At 38.3% G+C, this 12,503-nt stretch overlaps 1 protein-coding gene across 3 annotated transcripts in view; it reads left to right on the forward strand.

Annotated features, from left to right (window-relative positions):
- PIBF1 (progesterone immunomodulatory binding factor 1) overlaps positions 1–12,503 on the forward strand; it is a 222,750-nt gene that overhangs the window by 50,839 nt on the left and 159,408 nt on the right. For all 3 annotated transcript variants that reach the window (XR_009691357.1, XM_061133609.1, XM_061133610.1), the window contains one exon: positions 60–185. Coding sequence is in view for 2 of the 3 variants with exons in the window: in XM_061133609.1 (XP_060989592.1) it covers positions 60–185 (126 nt within the window). In the remaining variant the exon portion in view is untranslated. The remainder of the gene's footprint in view (positions 1–59; positions 186–12,503) is intronic.

Raw genomic sequence — 12,503 nt, forward strand, 5'->3', positions numbered from 1 at the left:
ATTTCTTTTACCAAAAAAAAAAAAAAATAATAATGGATATTCCTTTTGACTCCTTTCAGAGACCATTATAAAACAGAATATGAAAATAAACTACGTGATGAACTGGAACAGATCAAATTGAAAACTAATCAAGAAATCGATCAACTCCGAAGTGCCTCTCGGGAAATGTATGAACGGGAAAACAGGTAAAAAAAAAAAAAGAAAAGTAGGACATTTCTGTGATATCTTATTGGTTTTTGAAGCTTATAGTTTTATTGAAATTAAACTTTAGTTCATGATGTAATGTCTTTTTTAATATGTTAAAGTTTGTCATAAATCTAAATCTAAGTATAATGAAATATTAAAGTTCTCAGGCCTTTGATAACTAGCTTACAACAGGGTTTGTCAGACATTAGGCCTGTTTATTCTGTTATTCCTATTATCTTTTTATTACCCTGTTAACTTGTCCTTTTGCCTTTATTAAGGACAGAAATAAAAAGGAAATTAGAATTAAGAGATATTAGTTCTTTCAGTAAAATGCCAGTGATTTCCCCAGGAAATTTCAAAGACTGGAATAATAATACGAAATATTGCTTATGCCTCATTTAGCTGCTGGACCTAAAAGAAATCATATTTTTAGATAATCTTAAAGAAGGATAGGTTTTATTCATGCAGTTACTTTGGCATATATCAGGTTTCCTTAGTGATTAGCAGTATTAAGGGAAAAATAAATGCTACTTATTTCAATAGCAGTTATTTTTATATACCATCATTATGATTCATATGGCTTTTCAAAGTTGACATTTAGAAGGAAATTTATTTGGAAATTAACTTAATTGTCATACTAGTTTATTAACACTGACTTGAGTATGTTTGGTCTTTGCCAATAAGCAAGACTTTAAATCAGACTGTGACTTTTGGACTCTGTGGGAGAAGGCGAGGGTGGGATGTTCTGAGAGAATAGTGTTGAAACAAGTGTACTATCAAGTGTGAAACAGATCGCCAGCCCAGGTTGGATGCATGAGACAAGTCCTCAGGGCTGGTGCACTGGGAAGACCCAGAGGGATGGGATGGGGAGGGAGGCGGGATGGGGGATCGGGATGGGGAGCACATGTAAATCCATGGCTGATTCATGTCAATGTATGGCAAAAACCACTACAATACTGTAAAGTAATTAGCCTCCAACTAATAAAAAGAAATGGGAAAAAAAAAAAGAGATGCCAGAAAAAAATAAATAAATCAGACTGTGGTTGGTATTAGAGAAGTTTACACGTGTACTCTCAGAACAATAAATTTATTTAGCAAATATTTGCTAACCATGTACTGATACATGTCATGAGCCATAGATACAGTGGTGACCTTTACCTTCACAAAGCTGGCAGTCTAATGGAGAAATAAAGGAACAATGAGCAAAAGTATGATGATAATAGAGCAAACGGCAGGATACTCAGAATGAGACCACATAGACTCAAGGTGTATCTAACTGAGCCCTGGGAGGAATTGGGGAAGGTTACATGGAGGGAGAAATGCGTATGCCAACATCAGCATGGTGACTAAGAGTAAGACCGTCAGTTATGGAAGGGAAGGAAATTAGGGGCACTGATGCATACCCTGGAGACAAGTCAAAATGAAGTTTTTTTAACAAACTGCAAATAATTTAGTATGGTTAGCCCATAGACTGAGAGGCAGTGAGTTGTAAGAAATGAAGCAGAAAAGGGAAATGGGTCCTAATTATGCATTTGAGCCATTGTCTAACATCATAAAGGGTTAGAAGATTTTGAGACTATGCATGATATGATCTGACTTTATATAAGAAGTCCATTATGTGATGTGGAGGAAGATTGAGTGTATAAAGCTGTGGACAAGGAGGCCTCTTTTAGAGATTGTTTCCCTTACCAAGGTGGCAAGTAATGATGGAACTACAATAGTAGCAGCAGAAATGGGGAGGATTGGGCCAGACTGGGAAAAATGCTCAGGAGGTAGAACTAAGCTAACTGGATAGTTAGGAGGATTCAGTGACTAGATTGGACTGGGGAGTGAGAAGGATGTCACTAGGTTCTTGATTGGGCAACCGTGGGGACAGTGATGCAGTCTTTAAAGCATCAGAAAAATACATGGCTTCACCTGAGAAACATGACAAATTTAGTTTAGTTTTATTAAGTGTCTGTGACATATGTAAATAGAAAAATTGACTGTATAAGATCTGAATCTTAGAAGAAAGATCCAGACATGCGCTAAACCTGTGGCATAGGTAATGCTACTGTTCTCTTTTACAAAGAAGTGCTTTTAGTCCTGTGACTCAGTTCTGTTATGGGATTTTGTAATAAAGGCTTTTATTGGTCAACTTAAAAATCTTAAAATTTATGGGATTGTTTCTATGATAAACATGCATGATTACTTCCAAATAGTACACATAGCCATATAAACCTTAGTATGTAGCCATTTTGAGAATGTACTGATTTTTTAGTTTTTGTTGTTGTTATTGTGGGTGGTGGTAGTGATTTTCATTTTTTCTAAAGTCCTTTAAAATACAGCTCATGTATTTGCAATTTGTATTTACAAATTACAAATGCAATTTACAAATTGTATTTACAAATTTACATGTATTTACAAATTGATGTAAACTAGCCCCTCTTCTCTAAAATGATTGGTAGCGGTAGGTTCGGAAACAGATGATGGAACCATTTCTGGAAGCAGGGAAAATGAGCAGGTTTCCTTTTCCCCTGCATTCTGACTCCATAGCCACGTCAAAGTGGATGCCACCTAGTCAAGTTCTTCCTGGGATTGGGGCTGCTGCTGCTGCTGCTACTGCTGAGTCACTTCAGTCGTGTCCGACCCTGTGCGACCCCATAGACAGCAGCCCACCAGGCTCCCCCATCCCTGGGATTCTCCGGGCAAGAACACTGGAGTGGGTTGCCATTTCCTTCTCCAATGCATAAAAGTGAAAAGTGAAAGTGAGGTCGCTCAGTCATGTCTGATTCTTCGCGACCCCATGGACTACAACCTACCAGGCTCCTCCGTCCATGGGATTTTCCAGGCAAGAGTACTGGAGTGGGGTGCCATTGCCTTCTCCAGGGATTGGGGCTACCACCCTAGAAACCCCAGCCAGCCACCAGGATGACTGCATGATAGTGAATCTAGGGTGAATGGTTGCCACCAGGTGGAGCCAGACTGCAGCCTGGGCCCCCAGCCAGCTGTGATACAGGCTCACCTGTATCATTTTATTAACCTCACAGTAATCTAATCGTATGTTTTATGTGGCTGAATTCTTTTGAATCCCAGTTTCCTCATTCTGGCAGGAGTTAACTGTAGTTAGAGTTTGCATTCCACTTGTCTTTCACAAGGTAAAAATAAATTGTAAATTATTTCCTTTGAAACTTACAGCAAAATAATTAAGGAAAGGGTTTTAGTGTTCCTTGTTATGAAACATGATATCCCGAAAACACAAGAGTACTCATTTAGGTGTTTTTGTGTCTGAGCAAATTGATCACTTGTTCTGGACTTATATGTTTATGCTGATCACTTTTACTTCATCAAAGTGTGCTGTCATAATATGAATTAAAATGGAAAAAGTACTTACACTTGCATATATGTACTTAGTCTCCTTGCCCCTTGGGCAGTAAGCATTTTTAGGAGAAAGTTAGATTAGAGAAATATGTTTTGCTTATGGTTTGTTTTCTATGCAATGGAGGATATTATAAGAGAGTGCCTTTTTAAAGACTTAAATATAAGTCATGACACTGTAAAACCCCTAGAGAGAAATACACAAAATATTCTCTAACATAAGTTGTAGCAATCAGTCTCTCAAGTCAATAGACATAAAAGCAAAAATAAACAATTGGACCTAGTCAAACATATAAACTTGTACATAACAAAGGAAACCATAAACAAAATGAAAAAAATGGCATATAGAATGGGAGAAAATATTTGCATATAATACAACAAGGCTTCATTTCCAAAATATACAAATAGTTCATATAACCCAATAACCAAAAAGCAAACAACCCAATCAAATAATGAGCAGAAGACCTAAATAGACATTTATCCAAAGAAGACACACAGATGGCCAATAAACACATGAAAAGATGCTCAATGTGTCTAATTATTAGAGAGATGCAAATCAAAACTACAGTGAAGTGTCACTTCACACCAGTCAGAATGGCCATCATTTAAAAGTCTAAAAATAACAAAAATGATGGAGAGAGTGTGGAGAAAAGGGAATCTCCTACATTGTTGGTGGGAATGTAAATTGGTTGCACCCACTATGGAAAACAGAATGGAGATTCCTTTAAAATCTAAAAATAGTTGCTGTATGATTCAGCATTCCTACTCCTGGGCATATATCTGGAGAAAACTCTATAATTGAAAAAGATATGTGCACCCATGTGTTCATAGCAGCTATACAATGAAATAGTCCTCAACCATAAAAAAGAATGAAACAGTGCCCCTATATGGCAGCATCATGGACAGACCTAAAGATTATCATATTAAGTGAAGTAAGGCAGACAGACAAAGATGAAAACTGTATGACATCAGGTATATGTAGAATCTAAAATATAATACAAATGAACTTATTTACAATACAGAAACATTCTCACAGACAGAGAAAATAAACTTAGGGTTACCAAAGGAGGGGTAGGCATAAATTAGGAATTCAGGATTAGTAGATACAAACTACTCTATAAAACAAACAAGATCCTACTGTATATTATAGGGTACTATATTTGGTGTCCTGTAATAAACCATAATGGGCTTCCCTGATGGTTGACTGGTAAAGAATCAACCTGCCAGTGCAGGAAATGTGAGTTTGATCCCTGGGTTGGGAAGATCGCCTGGAGAGGGAAATGGCAACCCACTCTAGTACTCTTGCCTGAAAAATTCCATGGACAGAGGAGCCTGGCAGGCTACAGTCCATGGAGTCACAAAAGAGTCGGACACAACTGAGTGACTAAAATAGCAACAACCATGAACCATAATGGGGAAAAAAAAATATGTACTGAAGGGTTGAGATTTAATGAAGTAATTTTGCTACTTTAATAAAGAGAAAGAGTGCCTTTTATTTTCTCTTCTTAGATGTAAAAGAAAGATGAACTCATTCCATCCAATCTTGATCTGCCTCTGCAGTTGGTCATACCAGTAGTTTGTGAAGTTACGGGGTTGAGAGGTAAGGGGAAGAGAAAATAGAGATGAAGACTTAAGAAATGGCTGAGATAAGCAAAAAGAGAACTTACGTATTTGGGTACATCTAAAATACTTTATTTAGAATTATTATGTGTATGCATGCTTTGGCTCAGTCTAGGAGTTGGGTTTCTTGTCTTTTTCTGGACTTTATTCTTCTTTAAAATGATACTTGGGAGCTGTGTGAAATAATGAGTGAAACTCACTCTAGTGGTGAGATTTACTATATAAAAGACTTCTTACTTAGTAGGACCCTCTTGTGCATTTGGAAGAAAAGCATTATTCCCTGAACAGGGAGTATAGTGTGAGAGAGATTTGGAATGAGACAAATTCTGGCTGTACGACTTTATTAGCTGAGTGAATATGTTACTTAATATCACTGAAGTTTAATTTTTTGTTATATAAAATGAGCTAGTATATTTCACAGGGTGATCTGTAACTTCTAAATGAGATAAAATATGTAAAAAGTACACTATAAACTATAAAGCTATATATAAATGGTAGTTATTTAGGTACCTTTTATTTATGCTGCTGCTGCTGCTAATTTGCTTCAGTCGTGTCTGACTCTGTGCGACCCCATAGACTGCAGCCCACCAGGCTCCCCCGTCCCTGGGATTCTCCAGGCAAGAACACGAGTGGGTTGCCATTTCCTTCTTCAGTGCATGAAAGTGAAAGTGAAGTTGCTCAGTCGTGTATGACTCTTTGCAACCCCATGGACTGCAGCCCACCAGGCTCCTCCGTCGATGGGACTTTCCAAGCAAGAATACTGGAGTGGGGTGCCGTGGCCTTCTCCGTTTTATTTATGAGAAATGCTTAAAAAATTTCTTTTATCCATTATGTTGACAGTTTAAGTAAAATGAGCATATTCTAAAAGAAAACTGGTAACATCATGGAATTGTCTGCATGCTTGTGTGCTCAGTTGCCAAGTCGTGTTCAACTGCAGCCCCGTGGTCTGCAGCCCACCAGACTCCTCTGCCCATGAGATTCTCTAGGCAAGAATACTGGAGTAGGTAGCCATTCCCTTCTCCAAGGGATCTTCCCAACCCAGGGATCAAACTCAGGTCTCCTTCATTGCCGACACGTTCTTCACCATCTGAGCTACCAGGGAAGCCCTGGACTTGTTTATCATCACTAAAAAGGCAGTATTATAAAATATATAATTATTCTTAAGTGTTGATTTCCATGGCATTTATCCATTTTTGTTAAATAAGACAATATAAGCATAGAGGGTCTGCATGCCATTTGTTTCAGTCTAAATTTCTGCATTAAATGGCTTACTTACTGTTGATTAATATTGTGAGATGGTGAAATAAGAGGAGATAAATTCAGCTGATTAAGTTTTTCCAGAACGTAAAACTGATTCATTATTATAGCCACAGAAAGAGCTATACGCATAGTAACACTGTAAAAAGGGTTGAGTAAAGAAGAGTTTGTGAGAGATGCTCATTATACTTTTTTTTTTCTGCACAGAAAAATATGAAAATGCAAATTGCTTTACAGTTATTTAAAAGGGGGAAAGCAGTAGGGAAAAGGAGATCAAAAATACGCTTTTAAGTGTAACAATTAGTATTGCTTTAGTGATTTTATTTTCCCACCATATCACTGAAAACCATCTTGATCACAATTTATCATCTTCCAAAGTACTCAAGAAGAAATTTAAAGAAATGAAAAACTTAAGTTTTGCGTAGAATCTCAGAGTGATAAGCACCTTTGAATCTTGGATCTGTTTATTTACAAAAGTTAGTTGAGTATACATAGCACATTACAATAGGTGAAATGCAACTAGTGTACAGGGATTTTGTTCATGATTTGAGAAGTGTATGCCCTCATTAGCACTTAAACAAGCATACTTCTTTCACTCATATCTTAACAGATATGGGGCGGGGTGTTGGGGGGAACATGCCACATGACAGGGGGGTCTTCCCACCAGGGGTTGAACTCATGCTCCCTGCAGTGGGAACATGGAGTCTAGAGCATGGAGTCTTAAACCACTGGACTGCCAGGGACGCCCTGTATATTTTTAAAGTTCTTTTATGAAAAAACTTAACCATATTCATACTGTCTTTGCAGTTAGACTATTCTGAAAGTATGTGGCTTTACAGATAACATCTCAAATAATTGTAAATGAAGTTTTATTATTAGCTATTTCTTATTGTACATTGTTTTATTTATGCCCTGTAGGTGATTACCACAGGCGTTCACTGCTTAATTAATATTTAAGAATTCTCAAGGTGTTTAGGGTGTTACAGGTATGAAGCAGTGAGAGTTTGAGTTATGCAAAAACTTAGATTTGCCTGCACTGTTTAGTTCATAGGATGGTGAGAGAGGCTGGTTGAAGAATAGGGTCAGATTTTAAAATGTTCTGTTGTCAGGTTATTTTAGGAGATTTTATAGTAAAAGAGTGACATGATATATTCAGTTTTTTGTAACCACAGTTGCAGTGTAAGGTGGATTATGATTGTAAAGTACATGAAGGCAGGAAGACTGGTTAGGAGACAGTTGCAAAATTTAAGTGAATATGAAAAATGGAAAGAGAAAATAAAAGTTGAAAGAATATTTATAGTAGAATTGACAAGACCTGGTGATTGGCAGGAAGTGAATAAGAATGACTCATCTCTTCTGCTGAGTCTCTATTCTGTTCTAGTCTCAGAGAGATGACTAGTTAGACATGGCCATTAACTCAAGGTTATAAACAAAATTGAGAAAGGAAGATAATTAATTCCTGATGTTTTACAGATATGACAGCTCCGATCAAGCTCCAAAGTACCTTCTCTAAGATCATATTGTTTGTCTGTTGTTCATTAAGACAATTTTAATTTTATTATTTGTTTTATTATTATTGGGGTAGCATTTGATTTATGACATTATATACAGTTTCATGGATACAGCAGTGTATATCTACTTGTGTACAGCGGTGTATACAGATACCCTGCAACATGCTCACCACCAAAACTTTGTTTTTCATCTGTCATCATACAGTTGGTCACTTTTACCCATTTTGCCCTTCCCTTCCCTTTCTCCTCTAATAACCACCACACTGTTCTCTGTATGTTTGTGTTTGTTTCTGTTTGGTTTGGTTTGGTTTGTTCATTTACTTTGTTTTTATTTATTTACTAGTTTTTTATAGTCCACCTGTGAGTTAGATCATACAATATTTGTCTTTCTCCATCTGACATACTTCATTTGGCATAATAACCTCAAGGTCCATCCATGTTATTGCAAATGGCAAGATTTCATCTCTTTTTTTATTGCTGAGTACTATTCCATTGTGTGCGTGTGTGTGTGTGTGTGTGTGTGTGTGTGTGTGTTCAAATTAGTGTTTTCTTGTTCTTAGACTATATATCCAAAAGTGAGATAACTGGATCATATGGGAGTTCTATTCTTAGTTTTTTGAAGAATCTTCATACTGTCTTCCATAGTGGCTGCACCAATTTACATTCCCACCAACAGTGATTAAGGGGTCCGTTTTCTCCACATCCTCTTGAACACTTGTTATTTCTTGTCTTTTTGATAATAGTTGTTCTTGTCAGGTGTAAGGTAATAGCTCGTTGTGGTTTTGCTTTGCGTTTCTCTAATAATTGGTGACTTTGAATATCTTTTCATGTACCTATTGAGCACCTGTATGTCTTCCTTTGAAAAATGTCTGTTAAGCTCTTCTGCCCATTTTTATTTGGGTTGTTTTTTGTTATTGAGTTGTATGAGTTCTTTATATATTTTGTATATTAATCCCTTATATTGTGTGTATCATTTACAAACATCTTCTCCCATTCAGTAGGATCATTGTTGTGTTATTGATGATTTTCTTCACTGTGCAGGTTATTAATTTAATGTTATCTATTTGTTTATTTTTGCCTTTGTTTCCCTTGCCTGAAAAGACATATCTGGAAAAATATTGCTAAGACTGATGTCAAAGAGCATACTGCTTATGTTTTCTTTGAAGAGTTTTATGGTTTCAGGTCTTACATTCAGATTTTTAATCCATTTTGAGTAAATTTTGTTTATGATGTGAAATAGTTTTTTGCATGTGGCTGTCCAGTTTTCACAACACCATTTATTGAGGAGGCAGTCCTTTCTCTACTGTATGTTCTTTGCTCCTTTGTCATCCCACATGTGTCGGTTTATCTCTGGGCTCTCTATTTTGTCACACTGATCCATGTATCTGTTTTTCTGCCAGTACCATTCTGTTTTGATTACCGTGGCTTTGGAGTATAGGTCAAAGGCAGGATGTGTGATGCCTACAGTTGTGTTCCTTTTTCTCAGGATTGCTTTGGCTGTTAGAGATCTTTTGTGGGTCTGTGTGATTTTTAGAAAGTTTTGTTCTGTTTCTGTGAAAAAATATCCTTGGGGTTTTGATAGGGATTACCTTGAGCTTTAGACTGCTCTAGGTAATAAGGACATTTCGACAACGTTAATTCTTCCAGTCCATGAGCACAGAACATCTCTCCACCTGTTTGTGTCTTTTTTGAGTGTCTTTCAACAATAAGATCACAGAGTTTATAACTAGGAATTTTCTCTACTGTGCCCCAGATATAGTTCCCCTCAGCCCTCAGGAAAGACCCTGAGGCAAGAAGGGATCTTAAGCTGCTGAAGCTTCTGTAGCAGTTTTCTCTGTTTTCCCCAGGATACTCTTACAAATATTATTGTTTTATTTTTATACAATAAAAAATCTTGGGAAGCATTGCCCTAATTGTCATTCTGTAAATGAATACCTTCATGTTTTTAAAATTTTTTATTGAGTATAATTGACTTGCATTATATCAGCTTCTGGTGTACAGCATAATAATTCAGCCTTTTTAATAGATCATATCGATGCAAAGTAATCACAAAATCATGGCTATAGTTCCCTGTGCGGTACAATACATTCTTATTGCTTATTTATTTTATACATAGTAGTTTGTGTCTTTTAATCTCATACACCTATCTCTCCCCTCCCCTAGATTTTCATATTTAGATTACATACTAACTATAGCTACTATTTATTGAGTGTGCATAAATAGATGTATCACATACATTGTAGAGAGAAGTAAATGGAGCATTTTATGAGGTTGTAGGTTTTAATATCTCCATTTTTACACTGTAGAAACTGAGACACTGAGAGGTTGTGATTTTTCTGTAATTGTAGACGTTTTAACTGGTGAAACTAGACACCTCTGACTCTATAATGTAATGAAGATTCCCATCTTACTGGCCAAGGCTATGAAAATTGACAAAAAATTTCTTACTGAAACTAATTTTAGTGATAATGTTTTGGGGAAAGAATCTCAGCCTTTTCAGAGAACTTGCAAATCTTGAAGGCTTCACAGGTGGTGCTAGTGATAAAAGAATCTGCCTGCCAGTGCAGGAGACTTAAGAGATGGGGATTTGATCCAGGTTCAGGAAGATCCCCTGGAGGAGGGCATGACAATTTGCTCCAGTATTTTTGCCTAGAGAATCCCCATGGACAGAGGAGCCTGGTGGGCTACAGTCCACAGGGTCTCAAAGGGTTGGACATGACTAAAGCAACTTAGCATGCACATACGCACACAAACCCTACTTCACACTTGAAAGCTGAGTGTGAATTATGAGAACTGTATAAAAGCATCTGTAATTTTGAAAATTAGAGAAGAGACCTTTATTTTTCTATAAAATGGTATTTTTTGACAGGGCCTGCCTCTCTGAGACTCCTCTCCTGAGTCCCAGGCTCTGCACCTGTAATTAGAGCTGGTCCCCTCTCTGCTGCACAAGGGCACACTCCAGCAGTTCTCCCTTCTGTCTCCTCCACTAGCAGTTTCCCCCTTTTCCCCATGTATAAGCATATTGTTTCTCCTCTCTTTAAAAAACCTCTGTATCTCCACTTCCCACCCTAACCCCCCATTTCTAACCACCGTCCCCGTTTGTTGCTCTGCTTTGCGGCCAGATTCCCGCAAAGAGGTTATATGCTCATTTTTTGTCATTGTCAGTCAGTCGTGTCCTACTCTTGGTGTCCCCATGGACTGCAGCACGCCAGGCTTCCCTGTCCTTCACCATCTCCCAGAGTTTGTTCAAATTCATGTCAGTGATGCCAACCATCTCATCCCCTCTCGTCCCCCTCTCCTCCTGCCTTCAATCTTTCCCAGCATCAGGGTCGTTTCCAGTGATTTGGCTCTTCGCCTCAGGTGGCCAAAGTATTGGAGCTTCAGCTTCAGCATCAGTACTTCCAGTGAATATTCAGGGTTGATCTCCTTTAGGATTGACTGGTTCGATCTCCTTGCTGTCCAAGGGACTCTCAAGAGTCTTCCTCAGCACCACAGTTCAAAAGCATCAATTCTTCGACACTCAGCCTTTTTCATTGTCCAACTCTCACATCCCTACATGACTATTCATTCTTTACCCCATTTTAAAAGTTCACCAGCAAGCTTTGTCCTCTTCCCCCATACCAGTCTAACAAAGCTGCTCTTACCAAAGCCCCCAGAGACCATGTTGCCCAAAGTGTAGTGGTCAGGTTCTTAGTTCTCATCTTACTTGACCACAGCAATGTTGAATACAGTTGATTACTCCCTCTTCCTGGAAACACAGTCTAACTGCCTTCCAGGATCCCGCTCCGTGACTTTTGCCCTTCCTTACTGGCTGTCCTCATTCTCTTTACTGGTCCTCCCCGTCTCCTCAACATCTTTGGCAGCTGCTTCCATGGCGTTTCCACTTGGTTATGTAATAAGCTGATCTTTAATTTAACATGTCTAGAAGCAAACTTCTGTCCCTCCATCCTAGCTCTGCCTCAGTCTGTTGCTGCTGCTGCTAAGTCACTTCAGTCGTGTCTGACTCTGTGCGACCCCATAGATGGCAGCCCACCAGGCTCCGCCGTCCCTGGGATTCTCCAGGCAAGAACACTGGAGTGGGTTGCCATTTCCTTCTCCAGAGCATGAAAGGAAAAGTGAAAGTGAAGTCGCTCAGTCGTGTCCGACTCTTCGCAACCCCATGGACTGCAGCCTGCCAGGCTCCTCCGTCCATGGGATTTTCCAGGCGAGAGTACTGGGGTGGGTTGCCATTGCCTTCTTCCTGCCCCAGTCTGCCCCAGTGCAATTAAAGACAACTCTAGTCTTCTCGCTCAGACCAAAAACCTTGAGATCCTTTTCAAAATCTCTTTCTTATTTTCCATGTTTTATTCATTCTAAGATCCTTTTGATTATGTCTTCAGAATTTATTGATCTTTTATCGTCTCACAGATATAGCCTCAGTTCAAGTGACCATTATCTCTTGCTCTGATTACTGCAAGAACCCCTTAAGTGGTCACAAATCTTCCTTCTGTGTTCCTGTTAAACAGTAGGTCAAATTGGATCACTCCTCTGCTCAGGTAAAAAGGCATTCCATCTTACTCCATCAAAGTTTAA

Source organism: Dama dama, chromosome 30, assembly GCF_033118175.1.
Source record: "Dama dama isolate Ldn47 chromosome 30, ASM3311817v1, whole genome shotgun sequence".
Classification (NCBI taxonomy): Eukaryota; Metazoa; Chordata; class Mammalia; order Artiodactyla; family Cervidae; genus Dama; species Dama dama.